The 21168-nt window shown below is 28.6% G+C and overlaps 1 protein-coding gene across 2 annotated transcripts; it reads right to left on the reverse strand.

Annotated features, from left to right (window-relative positions):
- Positions 1–1168: 1168 nt before the first annotated feature.
- Positions 1169–19769, reverse strand: LOC106692612 (RNA-binding protein 45). Of its 2 annotated transcripts, none has more exons than XM_067053152.1 (11): positions 19490–19769; positions 19299–19413; positions 18273–18464; positions 17301–17417; positions 14019–14217; positions 12387–12529; positions 11591–11742; positions 8350–8455; positions 8008–8164; positions 6880–7012; positions 1169–1700 (listed from the first exon to the last, which is right to left on the reverse strand). In XM_067053152.1, exons 1-10 carry the CDS (start codon positions 19641–19643, stop codon positions 6887–6889), a joined length of 1461 nt encoding a protein of 486 aa, XP_066909253.1. In that variant the 5' UTR covers positions 19644–19769; the 3' UTR covers positions 1169–1700; positions 6880–6886. The 2 variants fall into 2 exon arrangements, with proteins under 2 accessions (XP_066909253.1, XP_014294146.1); XM_014438660.3 differs by having other exon boundaries at positions 1169–1551; positions 19490–19767.
- Positions 19770–21168: the final 1399 nt, after the last annotated feature.

Genomic DNA, 21168 nt, shown 5'->3' on the forward strand with positions numbered 1-21168 from the left:
GTGTAAGAGTACAGGTCTCTTCCAATTTACCAATGCAGGTTGTTTTTTGACAAGTTTTTGATGCATTATGTCAATATTACTACAGTATGATGTGGATGTAATGGTTTCACCTCTGAGTAAAAGGGAGAAATGAATTATTCCTGTCAATGACCACCACACAGAAACAATTTTTTTTGTATAGAAATTTGGTTTTGAAATGTGTCCGTCTTTTGTCAATATTTAACCACTGCTGACCTGACTGACACCCGTTATCATATACAATTCACGATTCATCACATGTGATAAACTTTAGTTTGGAGAAAAGGCTTGTTTTTTGCCTAGTAAGCAGTGATATGCATGTCTTTAAATGTTGCATCTGCTGCCGCTCATTAAGTTAATGAAGTACACGTAAATCTACCTTTTTTACTTTACCAATGGTCTTTAAGTGTTGATACACTTGTATTCAGTTGTGCTGCAAGTCTTTTAACTGTTTGGTAAGGGTTTTCTTGCCCAGTTCGATTAAATTGACAATTGCTTTTCCCCTGGGTTGGTTATCCAAATCTGTGTCACCAGCTAAAAATTTTTTAAACCACTAAGAATGGTTTGTTTGTTACAGCACACTTTCCTGAACACTCTGATCATGTTTCTTGCAGCTTAGATCATCAATTGCCCAGGTTTAAACCCATTAAAAAAATTACTCGAAATCGCGTGTTTCTTTGGTCATATTTGATGGCATACTAAATCGATGAGCAATCAATTGGAATGATAATAAATATTATCGAAAAAAGAGAGGATTAGTAACAGCTCATTGTAATCTGTAAGCATAAACGTAATAAACAATTAAAGGTTACTAATCCTACTTTTAATTTCTAAAATAATAAAAACAGACATTTCAAATGAAATGAACCAATACATCGTACTGCACCAAGGCAGTAATAATAAATAAATCATGTGCTTATAAAAGATTGTAATTTTTAAATCTTACTAAACATTCCTTATTTTCATGGTGCAGGCACTACTATTAGTAGTTCATCTTCTAATTTTTAAATTATTATAATTTATTTGAACATAAACTTAAAACACTTATCTCTTTTTTACATATTATGTTTAATTTGTATCTGAGATATATAAGATACACAAATTAATCAATGATTAAAATATTTTTGGGAAAGGAAAATAAAAATAAGCCTTGAAAAAAAGAAAGAAAATGTATTTTAAATTTTACAAAGTACGTTAATCATTAATTTACATTAATAAACACTAAAGTCTGGGAAAGTTAAAAATTTATTAAAAAAAAAAAGAGAAAAAAAAAAAGAAAGAAAAATTTAAAGTCTAAATACTAAATAGAATAGTATTCACAACTAAAATATACATCTAAAAATGTCAAAAGGTTATGTTGTAAGTATCATTTTGATGAGATAAATAAAAGTTTTCAAAAGTCTCATCGGTTTACCAGTCCTGTTTATACTCGTGGCAGTCGTGTCTTCCATCAGTTGGCATTTATTTTTTTTTTCGGTTTTGTTTTGATAGTTTTTGATACTCAAGTCGTAAACTGTCTGTGTCCCTTCGCCTCTGTAAAAACAGTTCATGTTTCATCACTGATGGAAATTGTTTTGAATAACATTGAAACAGTCACTAATTTGTGTCTTTAAAGTTAAATTTGTGACTGCAAGTGATAATGTACTGAATAAATAATAAAGAAGTTTACAGCACCACCAGACCTATAATATGAATATATTTTTAAATTATGTAGTGTTGTAGTGAATGAAAATAAATTAGTTATCAACACGATTGTCTTTCATATTTTAAAATGTAACCTGTTATAACACTAAAAAAAAATTTCAAGAAAGAAACCACAGCTAAGATAAATGAAAAATTTAAGGAAGAACCTTTTAGTGAGCTTAGACTGGTTTAAGGGAAAAATAATTGCCTCCTCAATATAACCTACAGCTTATACCACAAAGGTGACATGAGAAATAATTTCAACTCAAAATTAATAATTGATCTATGTCATTATAACTTTATAGCCATGATGACAACAAATAAGTAAAAATACTAATTCATAATTTGTAAACTTTTTTTTGTTAAATTGATTGAAATAACAAACTTGAATAGACTTTATTTTTTAAAAAATGTTTATTGAAAAATTAAAGATGGCGGTTAACTGACAAGGCAACTATCTGAATTCATGCAGAGGGCAAGGGGGAAGGATTGCCTTTATTTAGTTTAAGCTGCACCCAAGAGGTCCTTCCTTAAGGTTTTTTTTTTTTTTAAACCTATATTTGCTTTTATTAAATGATTATTTAATTACTTCATAATTCAATATGTATTTAGAATGCAAAGATTAACAATTATAATAATGATTCATGTAATAAAAATATAGTCATTAAAAAAATATTATCAGCAATTTTTTATAAAGCTAATGATTTCTTTTGGAACTGAATATTAGTCCAATTAAATGTACCATCTTGACAGTACGTTGCAAAAGTTATTGTCTATAAAAAACAAAAAACTGTTCACATGCACACATAACCCATTAAATATAACGTCATAACTCAAAAACCTTACTTTTCAGACATTTCAAATATAAATTTTAAATTACTTTTATTCAGACATGAACTAGTAATTAATAAAATTTGTAGTAAATATTTTCAAGAATTATTAACAGAAAATAACAGCAAAATAAGAACAACTTTTTTGCCTATTTTCATTGATTTGTGCCCTTTTTAAAATTTAGGTCATCATTACAGCCTAAAATTCAAGCCTTCATAAGCTAAGTAAAAGCAAAGTAATGATCGCAATATAAAAAACAAACAATAACTTATAACAATGATAAGAAGCAGTTCAGTAATATAAAAACAGTATGAAAATGAAGGAATATAAATGTAAAACTGTAAAATATATGTAAATAATGAAAAATTAAAGTTCTGAGAAAGAGAATGAAAAAAGAATGTGATGAACATAAGTCAATCAATACCATATATAAGGGAAAATGGATATAACTGTATGTTTATACTTTGAGAATGAAGACTAAGAATTTAATAAGTGATAAGTTCGACCATACACTGAGAACACCACTCAAACACATTTCATTCCAAAAATTTAGTTACTTTAGACAATAAATTACATATCCAACAAATTGAAGATTTTTGTACTTCTATTGGCAGTAAATAGAACTGTGAACCAAAATTTAACTTATGAGTATTAAAAAAAAACAGCTCAGTGAGAGCAGAGTAATCATAATATGTACTTAGTACCTACAGGAAGACTTGCTAAGATTTTCAGATAAGTGCCCTAAAAGTCTCCGGACACGTGACCACTCTTTCCATTACAGAACATGCATAGCATAAAACTAATAATATTTTTCATTAAAGTTAAAAATAAAATAAAAAAAGATCATGCCTGTCATTCAAAACAGCTGCATATTTTCTAAAAATGAGCTAGAGGGACAAAATAAATAAAGTCATGATAAAAATGTACATGGAATCTTTGGGGGTGTATTTAAATAATTAATAAAATTGAGGTAATTAACTTTTATTGAGGACTAATAAAATAAATTAGCCCAGAATAATCTCAATATGGGGATAAAATTAATGCAACTCCAAGAAAATTTCAACATTATTTAAGCATTTTGGTTTTATGAGTAGAAGGCTTTGACTTCTGAGTTAGCTGTGATATTCCTAATTTACATAAGTTCATAGCAATACTAATTCTTCTTCTGTTTTATTTCCTGAAATTGTGAATTTCAATGAGGATTCAAACATGGAACATCACTGATAAACAGTTCTTTCATTCATTGCCATAAAAAAAAATGTTTTGAAATGATTTGGAAGCAGTATGTGCTACTTTAAACTTAAATAAAAAAATAACAGTTCCGCGGATTCAAACAATGACAAAAGAACTTTAGATTAATTTAATACTCCTCATGTTAGTGTTTGAAAATAAGAGATGTTTTCTTTCTTGAACGATTTCATCAAAATGAGCAAATCTCAAATACCATCCAATTCAATCCAATGGTGCCTTTGCACAATTGAACTGGTACTGTAAGGCAGAAAAGTGGTGAGAATTGGAGTTCCTGTTTTCACAGAATTGAACCCATTCAAGAGGAACCACACACTTCTGGTCTGGGACATACTTTTACAAATCACTTTCTGTTAGGTCTGAGAGGCAGAGCTCTTGTTTAACCCAGTCTTGTTTATGAACTGCTCTGATTCCCTGCCAACTTTTACTCATACTACCCGATTTATCTGGTCTCGTATGATCCTCTAAAGCCACCTTGATATAAAGTAGGCCTGGTATACTTCATCTTGGATGGCTTCTGATGTTATATCATCAATATAATAAGGTAAACAGTTTTCTTTATTATAACAAGTTTTGGCAATTTAGTTCCCCAGTTCATATGAATGATGATCCAATAGTATCTTACAATCAATGTCAAGATATTTATATATAAAAGGTCAGCGTATCGAAAGAGAAGTAATTATTAAATAAAACATTTAAAAGGGAGGAAAATATAGAAAATAGATAAATAAACAAAATTTTAACTTATCACTGAATTAGAGCAGCCAAAAAAATAACCAAAGATCGTATGAAAAGCCATTTTAAAAACAACGAAACTAATAGCAACTTGAACAATACAGCTGAGGGAGCTATTAAGGAAAATTTACATGCACAATAGTACATAAAAAGCAAAGTAACAAATGATTTATTTTTTCTTATTTTTTTATCAAGTTTTAAAACAATTTCTTTAATAGTAAAATTAATATGTGCTTATACATGCATATAAAATACAAAGCTTTCCTCTGTTCTCAGACAGTAAAATTAATTTAACTGACAAAGAGGTACCAAACCTACTTTGAAGTGGTTGAGTGAAACCTAAGATGAATCTCAACCTGACAACAAATTGGATCCTGCCTACTAGTAAAAAATTAACTGAAAATCGAGATATCAATGAGAAAATAGTATCAAATAGTAGTTGGTAGTTTCAGGAGCAAGCAGGATATTTTTTTTTTAATTAATCAATTTATCTTTTCAAATAATTTCAGTAAAAAAACAAAACAGTTACAACCAAATCATATTAGCTATATCTTCATGCCTGGTTGAGCATTTCATTCATTGCATTCAACCTGAACATAATCTTACAGCTTGAACCCACTATTTAAAATCCCTTTGTCTAGCTATCTTAACACAAATGTTTTAATAAAATAGCAACAATCCCATAATAAAAAAATATTAATTCTAAATAGACCTATATTAAATGTCAATTGATGGCTAACTGCTCAACACAAACATTAAACAAAAAACAGGTACAAAAACTAAGTACAAACTCCTGATCAGGACTGATACTAAATAAATTCAAGATAAATTTTGTACGGAATTCAATAACTTTAGAAAGAATATTATGTTGTTTCATCATTTCAAATCAAACAGATTTTATTTTACTGACTTTAATGATCTTATTTTCTTCTGGAACTACTCTGTAGCAAGGAGGGAAGATTTAGAAAACAAAAAGCTTAAACTTTGGAGTAAAAGCAAGGTTTAATCTACCAAAAGGCCACAGTATAAAATTTAAACAATGTCCCTCCACACAATTCTTTGTTTAAAATTCTTAAGCCCAAAATAAAACATTTCCTTTTACTGATTTGTTCTTTAGAACTAGTAACCAAATAACTAACACTCAATTTAGAAAACATATCATAATATATCGACAATGTAATTTAATAGATTTTGTAGTTAGACACTATATAGCTGGATTCTTATTCCCTAGCCAATTCTTTTATTTTTCTGAGGATCAAACAGTTTAAGCTATATACTATTACTGAAAAGCTGAAGGTAGATGAGATGTCTATTTCCATAAAAATAATAGATCATGATTATTTTGAAGATTCTTACAAATAACATGCGGCATTTTACAATTAACCAGTGGTTTAGTAAATAGCATCTCTAATCTCTGGTAATACAGGTTCTAATCCTGGTAATATTTCCTCATCCTTGATAAAGTTTTCAAAATTATTCGGTTCTGAGAACATAACCCTGTTTAGAATCATTACCCTAGAGATACTGGTTAGTTGGTAGTCTCTTGGGACATTGCAAATAAGCATATATAGATTCATTATGTTCTTTCAACCCTTTTTAATCCTTTCATAACGACCTGCAGCTCGTACACTGTCAGGTCAATTCCCCTTTATGGCTGCAGACTTGAATCATAATATATATTTTTCATAGTTCAACTGTAATTTTACTGTTCCGTGAATTTTATTTATTATTAGTCAACTCCAAACATTTATCTAAATTCTCAGAAATTAAAAAAAAAATTTGATTAATAAATAAAAATTTCAGAACTAAACTATCAATAAAGTTTATCACAGTTAACTCTTAAAGTTCACAGCCAGTTGTCTTAAAATTTGTGACTAAGGGTGGAAACACCAAAGAATACTTAAACCCCACAAGTTGAGAACTAAGAAATGAGAAACAGAACAAGTTAGAAACTACTTACTTCAAAAAATAGTGAACTGTCTCTTGAGGACCACTTTTGAAGGAGAGCAGAAAGCTAACAAATAAGCTTATCTTCATCAAAAGGTAAATAAAAGCAACACACTCCCCAGTCCAGGTAAGGCAATAACATTTGTAAACTAAGTTCATGACATTGTTATAACTGTCATTGAAATGGAAAATGGCCAACCATTTCTTGATTATAAGTTTAAAAAGTTTATATAAATTATAAACGCATAAATACCCTCTATTTCAAAAGCATGCTCAAGAGTAAATCAAAATATTAAATATATAGAACATTAACAATAAAAAGGATAGTTAAGAACAAAGGTCATATTGTTAGGATTAATTAGCAAGTATTATCATTAAATTAATGTTAAGTGCGAGAAAAATAAGTAATTATTTTACCTAGACGTTAAGCCTCAGCTGAATCATGGTCCATGCGCAGTCTCTTCCTATCTGATCGGTCAGGGCCTCCTCTTGGAGGTTCAGCTACCATTACCTTCATTCGCATTCCACAAACCTCTTGCAAATGGAGTTTCTGTAAAAACGTTTTTTTAGAACATATATATAATTATTAATTATATTAAAAAAATAAATCTTTTAAGTTTTTTTAACATAAAATAAAATCTTTCTATTAAAAAAAATCAACATTAACATGTATCTAAAACAAAGGACTCCAGGCATTTAAGAATAACTCAAAGTATACTCCAGTCTATGTCCTCTATAGTAAGCTAATGTGGACTTAAATTGCTGGAAAAGAAAATTGTATTTTTTATCGAACAAAGCTTAAAAAAAAAAAAAAAAAAAACCAAAAACAAAGTTATTCTGGTTTACCGAGAACTAAAGTTACAAAAATAATCAGAAACAGTAAGACAATGCTAAATGAAATAGGAAATGCTACCTCAATGGATTTGAAAATATATATTTGTTTTTATATAACCCTGTTCAATATCTATTTCTGCCAAATAGGACTCAACCTAAGTCATTTTCCAAGGAATGTAAGCTGACATAAAAACAAGGATTTCTTGTATATTGAAGGTCAACCATTATACCAATACAAAGGAACAAGATAATTGTTTCATAAATTATGAGAATCCATCATCCGACTTCAAGTAGAGATCCAAATGAGAATAATAATGTTTTCATCATAAGAAAATAGTTAAATCAAATAGTCTGTATAATAGCATTTGTTTAATTGACTACAAACTATCGAAACTACTTTCTCCTTTATGAGCTACCTGACGAGAGTCACTTTTTAAAACTGAGTTCATACGGTCTCACAAGGATAATTGAGCAGCCACTCCAAAAAAGAAACAACAGTCCAATGCAGAGAACCTAAATTATTTTGCCTATTGACACCATTAACATGCACACACCAGCGTATGTTAATGATGTTGAAACTTATGTTGCCAAAAATCAGGGTAAGTGTTAAGTATATAAACAGTTAATTCACTTATACAAGTAACTGAAAATTTTATAACAATGATTTTGAATTATTATTAAATTAAAAGAGCAATTCAGAAATAAACTAACCTTTATAGCTTCTTCAGCAGACTCTTGTGTAGCATAAGTAACATAACCACAATTCTTTCCGTGTAAGGTATAAACCTCAACTAGATTACCGAATCTCCCAAAGATATCACGAAGAGCATACATTGATGGCAGACCAGGTTGGCAGACAATAAATAACCTTAAATGAGAATAAAAATCTTGCTTGCCATTAAAGTTTATTTGATTAATAAGATTACCATGCATTTGAAACACATGATAAGCTAGAAAAAAAATATATTAGTGTTCAATCAAATTAGGAATTTATAACTAAGTTTTGATAACAATGAGGGCTGACAAACCTGAAGATATGTGAGGAATACTGACCTGTGAGTTGGGCCATCCGGGGGTGGAACTAATTGCTGCGGCGGAGGAAGCCTCACTGAGCAATATGTCGGATCAAATGTTTCATCATCGGCTGACTTTAAACCACCTAGAACAGAAAATTAATGCTTTTAAAGGCTAGCATGTATGCCACAAAATAAAGTTGAATGATTCTTAAACATCAAACTTAATATGTTCACATTAATTAGAAACTCATCATTCTGAAATAGGAGTATTTCAAACAGAAATTAAGAGAATAAAAAAAAAATCTTTTAAAACAACAATGGATAATAAACAACACTAGTGTTCAGCATTATTTTATTTTTTTACAGTATAATTTGATTGTTTACTACAAACATTTCAAAATATCGTAGACATCTGTTTTATTTAGGAGGAATGACTAATTGACTGATTCATGACTAATTAATATGACAACTTTACTTTGGTCCTGAGCATAGTAAATTATTTGTAATCCAAAAATTATTAGTCATCTCACTACTATTTCAGATTTTATTGAAAGGTTTGTACAAATAATTTACTATTTAATTTTCTGGAGGAATAATAACCATTTCAAATTTAATAACAATTTATTTATTCATTTTTACATTTCAGACAGACCTATATATTCTCCATTGTAAGTCTACACAATTCGGTAGTCAGACTTTATTTAAAAACAGTAAATCTACAATTCCATACAATTATTTAGTTTCATTTCTGATTATAAAACAATCACATAATAAATAAGAATTTTAAAATTGTATTTTAAACCTATTAACTTAATAAGTTCATTTTATTTGCATAAGTAATACATTTTAATTTTATAACAAAAATAACGTAAGCTTGGGCAATAATTTAGAGCAAAAATGAAGGTCAACAGTTTCAGGTTAAATAAGAGACAGTGGGGAGGGTGTCAATCCAATTAATTATCATTAATATATTTATGAAATTTAAAAAAATTTTTTCTTTTTATTGTATTTTTTTTTTAAATCTAAAATTTTGACATCAAAACTAATTTTGTGGTATTGATAGTGGTTGGTATATTATGTGGTTACATAGGGTTGTGTGGTTACTATGGAATATAATGGAGATTTTATGGATTTTGTAACAAGTAACTATTGTAAAGCTTTTAACTATTTCGATTGATAGATGGTGTCTATTCTCTGAAGAGGGTTATTTATTTTACTGAGACCATTGCAATTAAAGTCTTGAACCTCAATGTTATTTTGTCATAATTTGTTAATCCTTCAGTCTATCAAAGCAATCAATAATAATTTATTGAACTTAAAACTAAAGTATTTATTGCTATTTGTTATCAATGGTATTTCGTTTTTTTGTATATGTTCTGCCCATAAATTTTTAATTTAAAATATGCTTATAATTTCTTCCTTTCCATTTTGCAGTTCTAAATTATCTAAGTTCTATTTTTTTTTTTTGTATTGATTTGTAGCGAGACGGAGCAAGCGGTTGGACCACAGCTCACCAGAGCGCTGCACCTCGAGCCTCACAGAAGATCTCAAATTTATAAATTATTTCATTTTGTAAACACACATTGTCATTTTTATATATTAATAATGTCTGTACCTAACACTTAGCAATATCTATACAAAGAATAATAAATGATACCAAAACAATGCACGAATCTATCTCAAGCAGACATGTATCGACCACTTCTCGGTCACAGCCGCATGGACTAGGCCTATAAATAAAGGGGCTCTAAATCCCCAATTTGATCTTTGATCCACCTCCTACCGAGGCCTAGTCATAGCACTGGTGGTGTACGTTCACTCAGCTTGAGATTGAAAAGTTCATTGCCAATCTAGGCAACTAGTAAGCTGGCTCCTATCTTAACAGTTGTAGTCTGTTCGCTTCATCTCAGCAACTAGAACTGTTACTCTACCTCAGACTCTCTCACCTAGACCTCTACCTGAGTCAGTGTCCAGCACTGGTCCTCTGGCACGGCCGTTCCTAACTTACTATTAAAGGGGTATTCATGATCTTTGGTTTAACATGTTAAAGCGTGTTAAATGGAAAAACTCATGTTAAATCGAAAAAAATTGCCTTCTTTTACCGTGGTAAAACGAAATAACATTTAACATGGCTGAGAGTCTGTTACTTGGTCTGTTAAATGGAGAATGACGTCACACAATAGACCAGTTGGGATCTCCGCCATTTTTGTTGTTGTGACAGCTCAGTTCTTTCGTGTGTTTGTGTTATTCATATCCCTGTTATTAAACCAGAATGGATAATTTTAATGATACATTTGAGAGAAAAAAAACAGTAAAAAAAACAATGTAATTTCATTATACTATCTGAAAATTTGTAAACGCTCGCCAGATAAAAATCTCACTATATCAACCATGTAATTATTCTTAGGGGACATATGTCCCAGAATAAAGTTATTTTTTCATTTCATTTCATAAGCTAAACTTTCACACAAATTCCACTTTTCACTCACTCTAGGCATGTTGTAATTAATTACTTAAATCAAAACTGAAGTAAACAATAACATGAGGGTCTGGAAGGAAGGTTATAAACATAAAGGCTTATACAACAAGTTGCTGAGAAAATCCACTAGGGGCTCTTGTACATTTAACGTTTAACATGACTTCAAATAGCGCTGCTCACAATCTTATAGTTATAACATTTAACACAACATCATGAATACCCCTTAAATACGCCTTGTCGTGGGCCTTCTGTAAAGTGGATATCTGGAGTAGAAGGCTGGAGAACCGCCTAAGACCACACAACCCAGACAGATTGGTAGATTATGTATCTCTATCTATTCTCCATTTTATTTATCAATTTTTTTTTCTATTTATTATCAGAAATAAAACTAACAAATTATATAAAATTGCAGATGTACTGTTTTTAAATAAATGATAGTGAATTATATAATGCTGGCTGAAGTGGGGACACAATATCTCTGAAACGCTTAAGAAGAGAATAAATATATAGATTAAGAACTATATATTTTTTGGGATTAGGCAATTATAATTTATAAAAAGTGAAGATCAAATGATGAAACAAATAAAAAAAAATTATTATAAAATGATATATGAATTTTAAGTAGCATTACAACATAATTTAATTTTATGTATGTTCTTAAATGATTATAAGATATCAATACAATATTTCACTTAACTATGTAAACTGAGTTTTTTTTTTTTTATCACTCACCAAAAAGAATTTTACCATTTTTTTTAAAATAAAATTAATGAAAATTATTATAAAAAAAATAATTTACTTGGTGCCAAGCCTCTGTTCTTTATTATGGCTTCAGCTTTAGCCAGGGCAGCATTAAGCGTAGCAAGTTCGCTTGTAGAAATAGTTGTCATACCACTTCCATTCATATCCATTCTAGAGGTTGGAGTGTTGGGCAACAGAGCACCCCGGGACCTAGGATAAAAAAAAAAGACAAAATGACAAGGTCGTAAAGTTCAGATTGAAAAACTAAGATGAATCAAGAATTGTTGGAATTCTTTTGTTACATATAACCTATTTTACAATAGTTACTGCATGCAAACAATTTTTTCAAATATTGATACTTTAATAGGACTGGATCTTGACTTTCTAAATATGTCCTTACTTCTGGTAAATATATTCGGTAGACAAGTGTCTGGTGGCACAAGACTAATGTAATTAGGTGACAGCAATAGCCCTGCTATGCTTAGTCAATTAAGATACATCTTAATCAATTTCTTTTTCCATCTTATTACTACCATTTGTTTCTCATACTTTATTAAGAAATTCATAAAACCTCAACTATAAAACACTCAACAAAATTTAAAAATCACACTAATGGATTTATAGGTTTGTTTGAAAATACTGGTAACTTTAAAAATAAATAATAGAGATAAAAAATTTTGACCGCAAATAAACTAACACTTCACTTTATAATAAATTTCTTAACTCTACAAGGTTATTGGTCAATATAAAGGATTAAATGAAAAGCAAAATTTGCATTTAAAATGATTAAAAAACAATAAGAAATTGTTAAATAGTAATATGTCTAAAATTGAAATCATTAGAAATATACTGACGGTGGTGGAAGATCCCCTGAAGCAGAGCGTATACTGATACGATGGCCAGGTGGGTATTCAAATCCATGTAACTTTTCTGCAGCATAACTAGCAGCTTGAGGGCAATTGTATTCTACAAGAACTTTTTGCACCTGATTGTAATACTATAAATTAAAACAAAAAATATAATAATAGATAAAGAGATAACATACCTTTGTAGTAAAAATTAGTAGTGATATTTAGTTATTAAAATTATATGGGTAAAATAGCATAAATCAGAAAGAAAAGTCAATACACTCATGTAAATCATAAACATTAAATATTTATCACTATAATGAAATATATTCATAACATTGCTTGTGACCTGTAGTGCAACTAATATTTTTGTTTTTCTAATGATAAAATGTAAGTAAAACTATATAACAGGGCTGGCTAACTTTTCAGTGTATAACATCTAACTAATTTTTATCCTAAATGTGTGTCGCGATTGACTTACATAGGCGTATTCAACTTCAATTTTCCGACACTTATTCAAGATAGATTTTTACTTACTTTTATTTACTTCATTGTATAAGTTGTTCTACTATTTGTTTGCCATTATGAAAAATTTGTTATAAAAATGCACACTTTTGCATTGGTTTTTTTTTCCCCAATAGAGCTAGGAAAATTTATGATGAAAGAATAATATGACTTACTTTTTGCTAATCTATCAATAGATCGCTCAGTACACCTCAGATATATATAAATAAATAAATATATATATATATATATATATATATACACACACATATATAAGGCTTATCTAAATACTTATATACCTACATAAAAACAACAATAATTATTAAAAGGGCCATAAAACTCAATTAACAATATTTATTAATTCAAATTAGCTACAGATAAAGACAGATTTAGAATTTACTTTGTTGCCTTAACATTAATGGGAAAACTGAACTGATTCTGGATTTCATAAACCAAGCAATTATAATTAGGTGTATATCCTGACAAAGATAATAATAAGGAGTCCATGCATTGTGTCTGGTGACAAGTGTAATACGTAAGTTAAAATATATTGTACTGTGTGGGCAGTGTCATGTAATAAGAATTCTTGGACTTTATGACCGTTGCAAATTCCCTGAATGCATTAAACTATTGCTAGAAAGTTTGGTCTTCAACAATCACTTTGAAGTCTATGGTACTCGGAATTCCACCACAGACATTGCGAGTGATCGACTATTGACCACATTGGCCTTGCAATCGACTGGTTGATTTGTTGGTCTTACCTGCTATATAAGATTAAAATATTTTAAAAATTTAATTAATAAAATAATAAGTGAAGCAAAAATAACTTGCTGCCATGGAAGTAAAATAATTTTTTTTTTAGACAACATTAAATTAAATTTTACATTATTATTTAATACTGAATCCAAAGAGATCTTGAATTAAAAAAAAAAAAAAGACTGCTACTAATCAAAACAACTTTAAACAATATTCTAATGAAGTAATACAGTTTAATGAAAAGAGAAGGGTTGAATATTTTAAGAAGATTAAAAAATAAGAAACATAATCATAATTTTTACATAAAGAAGTATTTATAATGTTTAAAAGACAAAGAAATAAATACATTTGTGATATGAACATAATACTTTAACTTACATTTCTTTGGGCGTTTGCTTGAGGCCTAATGTCAACAAGCCCAGGTGCAATATCAAACAGTTTGTAAACTTGTTCTTGACGTAAAGAGGAATGAACGGCTGCTATCAATCTAGCATCTCCATGTCCACCGCTTCCTCCTCTACCTCCCATAGGCATCATGTTGTCACCATATCCAACCCAACCGCCACCACCACTCATTCTATTCAAAATAAAATCACTTGTTAAAAACTTTTTAATAGAAACTACAAATTTTTTTTAATAAATAAGCAGGCAAAGTTTTAAAATAAATTGCTCTTACTAGACAGAAAAAATAAACATAAAAATTACAAAATGAAAGCCCTTCATTTTTTTAAAAAGCCGAAGTCTCAAATCATTCCATATTTTAATGACTTCAGATTATTTTTGTTATAAATGAGGCAAAGATGGTTGGGAGAGCAATCAGTGAACATAAATATGTTTAACTTATTTATTAGCGCCAAGGTTTCAGCCTGAATTTTAGGCCTTTATAAATGGCTAAGAACAAAAAAAAAAAAACATAATGAATTACAAAATAGTTAGAAAAAAAGATAGTAACAGACAATGTAGATATATAAATAGTGTAGAAAGAAAATGTATAGTCTAAGTATTACGAGAAGACCAAGAATGTATCGAGAATAATTAACATTAAAATTAAGGAAAAGGAAACAATAAGAATATAATATACATATGAAAATCTGGTAAGTAAATATATGTACATTAACAGTAACAAACATAATAGGATTAAAGAAATAAAATATAAAGCTATGTAAGCCAAAAGAAGTAAAGAAACATGAATAAGAAATTATTATTAGTAGATATATGTACAAAAAGAAAATTACTTAAAATTAAAATTATTAAAAAAAAAAATTAGAAAGAAAATATATGCAATTAATGAAATATGTAAGTAAAATAATAGAACAAAAGAAATAAAATATAAAATTGTAAGCCAAAAGGAGTAATTGGTAAATATGACAATAATTTATATCTGGTAAACATAACTTAATGACGTGGGTAAGGAAGAAAGAATAAGAAAAGAGTAAAGAATGGAGTAAAATATGAAGAATATACCAAAATGTGCAGCTTTTACCATATTGCCAACAGTTTTATAAAATATATTTTTATCAAAATACAGCAAACTCATTGTTATTTTGGATATCAAATTACAATTAAGTTTTATTTTGACCAAAATATAGACACAAGAGCAACTCTGGTTTCATCAGAGATTCTAATCCTACTCAGTCAAAAATAGGTGTTCTGTACACAATAGACTAAGATCACTGCATAATTTGTTTTACACCCAAACTTTTCTTAATAGTGTGGTCAATTATCAAACATATTAGTAAAATTATTACTTAAACTGATAAATTAATATACTACAGAATGCTTGCTAGAAATAAACAAAAATGTTTTTATATAACAGTTTTATCTAAAATGTTAATAAACACTGAATTGACGGGTAATCATTCAAGGAATAGACCGAAACGTGAATGGGGAGATTGCTTTAAGACTGATTTATTAGTTGGGTTTGGAGGGCCCAGAGTAAAGAAATCCAATGTAGAGAACGATTGGTGGTATCGGCATTGACCTTCGGGTTCGCTGAACCTTAATTATCATAATAGTTTTATAAAGTATCATTTTATCAAAATACTAGGGATGGGGGAGTCCCACTGTCATAAGGACAGTTTCAATCACCCATTCCTTCTCCCTGAATAAAATATCTATTTATTTTATCTTTGACTTATTGTTTATATAAATAAACAATAAATCGTAAGCCCCATAATTTTCAAGTCATTGTTAAAATGATTAAAGCTTTAATCATAAATACCACATAAATTCATTCAATTTACTCTTCACAAAGAAGGAAAATAAATAATAGCTGTGTTGCATAAATAATTGCTTTAGTTTTCATTACTTCACAATATAAATGGGAAGAAAAAAGTACGAAAGACCATGTATCATTTAAGATAAGCAAATTCAGGTCTAGACAAATCACAACTTTCTGATGCCAGAAGCTGTTGAATTGAGTTTTTCGAGTGCTTGCACTTAAATAAAAATGTTGTTAAAGGGCGAATTATGGATGACCTGAATTTACTTGTTTTAAATATTTTTTTATTCTCTCTGCTTTTCGGCCAATTAAATTGTAGAGTAATAGAAAGAAACTAAGGAAACTATTGATGTATCACGAATATTTTCCTCTTACATGAAGAGTAAATATTCTTACCTTAACATTTTTTTAATAATGTTAGTATATAATCAAAAATGAACAGAAAAAGTGAATTTGTTTAAAATTGAAGTAATGTTGGATACAAGCTATAGGATGATTAAAATAAACGACATTGTCTAACAGACTATAGACATGAATTTAGTAATACATATCTTGACCTCATATGATTAACTTAAAACAGATATTTTATTTCACTTCAAAACTTGAATGAAAACCTAATTTAATGGCTTCAAAATGAGCAGACATCAATATTAAATTTATTTAAAGAATTTCCACCAATGTATAATTTACAGAGCTGTCAAATAATAAGCTTTTATTCAAATTTAAAATAAATAATGGAATTTTTTTTAAATAAATGCCTTTAATATTCATATATTTAGATTATAAATGAAACTACAGGCAATTTTTTTCCATTGATTAGTTAAGATTTCTATTGTTCTTATTTATAATCAATAAAATTTATTAACTCCATTGATTTGATGAATTTCCATTGTTCACACTTATAACCTATATAATTTATCAACTATTAAAATAAAAAAAAAACATTATTTCTAGATGAGAATAAGAAGTGAATATATACAATATTTTTATTCTGATAATTTACAATCATTAAAACTTTTGTATACGACATACCTCTGCCGTTAAACATGTCATAAATCAACTCAAAATTTTCATAATTTGCAATTTTTAAATAAAAAAGCATTAGTTTAATCCACGAAAATTGAAATGTATGAATAAATTAACATTATTTAAAACTCCCATTATCTTACAAACCAAATATTTGATAGCAGCAATAATTTAAGACTTAGAATTGACCAGTTTATATAAGTAATTAAAACTAGGAAGATAAAAAAAATAAAAATAAAGTAATCACAATTAAAACATATTATGTTTAAGTTTTCTGTAAGAAAATATATTGCTTTTCAAAGCAGTAATTTTTTTTAAAGTGTTTTTTAACAACACATATAAAGAACTTATATTATAATAATAAATGAATTTTTATAATAATAATAATATAGCTAATAAAAAAATGTATTAACCTTTCCATAGGAGGATCATATTGTCCTCCTGAAGGCACTTTTGGCTCCCTTGGACGGGCGAATACAGCTTTGAAGCTTTTAGAACATTCTTCAAATGCTTTAGCAGCATGATAAGCCCTGTTCAGAAAAAATAATTTAAAATATTAATAACAGTAACACTGTATCATTTCACTACTTCAACAAGAAATAAATTAAATAACATTTGAGAAGCTAAAATTATTGATATACAAGAATAAATAATAGATAAATATACTCAATTGAAATTCAATTTATTTTATTACGAATATATTCTATACATAGTACTATAGATTAGGGTTACTCCTCTACTGAGGCCCCTTCATAGACTGTCCCAAAATGAGTATGACTGTCACAATGTAATTCTAGTTAACATAACAATCTCTGGAATATATCAGATACAAAATAAGAATCTTTAGTCAGATGTGCTACTATCAAAGTAAAACAGCGATATACAATAACAAAACTTTGCAATAATAAAACAGTGTATGTTAAATCCTCAAACAGGTGTAGACAAGACAGAAGATGCATTATTTAAATCTTCATTTCCACAGTCTTTTTAATAAATTATCATAATTTAACAGTTTTGATAAAAAGTTATTTCAAATAGAAAATAATATACAAATGCTAACTAAAAGTTTACTATTTTTTTTAAACTAAATTTTAAATACTCGCTATTAATATTTAAAAACATTAGTTGAGGGAGTTCTTTAATCTTTCATAGAATATTATTGGTAAATAAAATATAAAACAAAATTTTACGAATTTATAAACAACTTTGAGTAAATATGAGAAATAAATTATTCACAATTTTAGCAAACTACTACAGAGCCAATATTTGAGAGAACAGAACCGCCCATGCATTCCTATTCTTATTTTGATTAGACATGGGCTGAATTCAATAAGCAATATCTTAGACTTGTATCTTTTAAATATCTAACTAAAAATAAAAATTACCTGTAGTATTTCACATAACCGACACCTTTGCTTTCACCAGTGTCCCTATTTTTAACAATGGAAACATATTCAACTTCTCCAAATTGTTTGAAATGTTCTCTCAGTTCTTCTTCAGTCATTGATTTTGGTACAACAATAAAAAGCCTCAACAATCTTTCTGGATCATCATCTTTCTTTGAACCTTGCTCGCGACTAAAACAATGTAAATGTAGTTATTTAAAAGTGGATACAATTACAGATAGTCAGGTAACGTAGTCAAAGTAGCTTTGAAAAAGAAAAAACAAAACATTAATTTCAGTTTTTTTTATCAAGCAAGTATATTAATAATTGTATAAGTATCAATAAATCACGGTCATTTCTTTAATAAATGAAATTATTCGGTAACTGAGCTAAGGTTGTTAGTATTTATCATGGAAAAAAATAATATAAAAACTACAAGTATTATGAGAAAGTCAAATATTTGGAATAAGCAAAAGTAACACCGTAAACAATAAAAATATAAGAAACAGTATCTTTTAGCTATCTGGAACTTGGATATAATCTACACTGTATCAACATTATTGGTTGTATTATTAAATCTAAGTATTATAAGAAAAATATTTGTAAAATATGTTCATACAGTACAAGATTGAATGAATGTAAATATTTTAACTACTTTGACACTTACATTGTTAAAAACTGACTAGTTAACAAACTAAAACCTAATTGGTATGTAAGAATAACAAATACCTAGAATATATTAAACTGATCTATGTAAATAAACTTTAGAAATTAATTGCTAAATGATATAAAGTAATTCTCTTATATAACAAAAACAATTCAGATGTGATGGGCTTCAACACAAGAACTACGACATTGTACATTAATTTTGTAATTAATTACAATGAACGTTACACTATAATTACACTCAGAATAAAAAATAAATATGACATATGGCTAATAGAAAAATGTAGTTTCGATTTAACTGTCGGTTTATGTAGCAAATTGATAAGTCCTTATATTTACAAAAATAATGGTTATAGATACCTGTGAGCTATCATAACTTTGATGGGCTTGGGTGCATTGGCTAATACTTTTCCATTCATTTCTTCCATTGCAAGAGCTGCTTCTGAAGACTTGGAAAATTTAATATAAACGACTCCTGTAAAATTACACACAATAGTAATACGACAAAAATAATATTACACCAAATTAAAACATTAGATCTACGATAGAACCTTTGGATTCATTTGTATTCTTGTCTTTGACAATCCAAATATCCTCCACATTGCCATAACGATCGAAGGCTTGTTGAAGATCACTTTCATTTAGATTTTTGGAACAGAGAATAAATAAACGAGAATTAGGTGGTTCAATAGATATATCGGCCATTTCCTTCGTGTATTAAATAGAAATGATGAAGTTGACTAAGAACAAGTAAACAACGTGAACGTCAGCATACAACAATTCAACGGACACTAATCACTTCACTCACAAAACTAGAAGCGTCGCAGTGTTACCATTAAGTTCTTGCCATCTGTTCTAATTAAATATTATTAAATAAAAATTAAATAAATTTACATTTAAATGCACTGTTTTTTGCCATTCATATACATACTATAAGTTACTTATTTACATTTTATATATTTTTCTCAGTGATCGTAAATATCCTTAAGACCAATGTAAATGTATTAACTTAAAAGAATTACTGACGAATTATTCAATAAATATATTAAAAATGTTTAAAAAACAAACAACAAAAAGACTTTTTTATTTCACATGATGTAAATATAGAAATATGAGAAAACATATGTTATAAAGATCAATAAATTATATATTAATGTACAGCTTGTACAGCTCCTCTTACAATTCATTCTCCTTTGCATAACTGACTATAAGGTTTGATTATTAACTTTGATTATTAATCTTATATGCACAGCGAAAAATTTGTCCCAAATCTGGCGATAGATCAAGAATGGCAACAACCTATTTGATCAGAGGAAAACATTGAAAGCCTTCACGTAATGACGCATCATTAGAAATAAATGCTCTTCAAATAAAAGGCACATGTACACTCGAAAATTCCTACTGATTTTCCACCATAAACTCTCCTTTCACCAAATTTGCTTTTTGAGACAATCTTCTCGAAATATGAGTACCGTAAGTACTAGCTTACTTCATATATGTATGTTTGTGACCAAAGATGGGATATTATTTTGGATGGAACGTCCGATGTAACTCCTCGATACAACCATTGGTTTAATGTAAGGTTCAACGTTTATTTTACTGAGGCTTACATAAATATGAAAATATCGAATTTACAAGTTTAGACTGAGTAAAGGGACAAATCAACTTGATTTTCAAATTCAAAGTGCAGTATTGAAGATGATATTGAACATTTGTTGGTAAATTGGTGGTTGGTATTTCATGTTGACATAAGATAAAATCAGTTTGATATTTATGGGCTGAGCCTAATGTTGGTAACTAGCGTTTTTGGGGCATTTGTGAACGAAGTTGTCACCATCAGTTGTATTGTTTTCAATAGGAAATAACAATCAAGTAGATGTTTCACGTATATTGGAATTGTTTTTGCATTTAGTCCTTGAATATGGCCAAACAAGAAGCGAGATTAAGGTCGAGGCATGATACCCTCTTGGTCGTCTATGGTAAGGTAACAGGAAAGTTACGAAAAATGAGAACAAAGTGGTAGTTTCTTGAAAGCTTATGCTCTCATACTTAAATAAATAGTTCTTCATATACAAAGGAAATCATGAAGGCCAGATGATTGTCAAGGCAGTATTTGATGGATGTGTTAATACATCTAACGATGACATGTTTTATAAGGTGTCCTCAGTGTTTAGCGCTCACATCGTTGTCGGCGCTAACTTGGAAATGTTAATTAAACAGCGGTAGGAAT

The sequence above is a fragment of the Halyomorpha halys genome, unplaced genomic scaffold (assembly GCF_000696795.3).
Source record: "Halyomorpha halys isolate HHAL.00 unplaced genomic scaffold, Hhal_1.1 Scaffold64.1, whole genome shotgun sequence".
Classification (NCBI taxonomy): domain Eukaryota; kingdom Metazoa; phylum Arthropoda; class Insecta; order Hemiptera; family Pentatomidae; genus Halyomorpha; species Halyomorpha halys.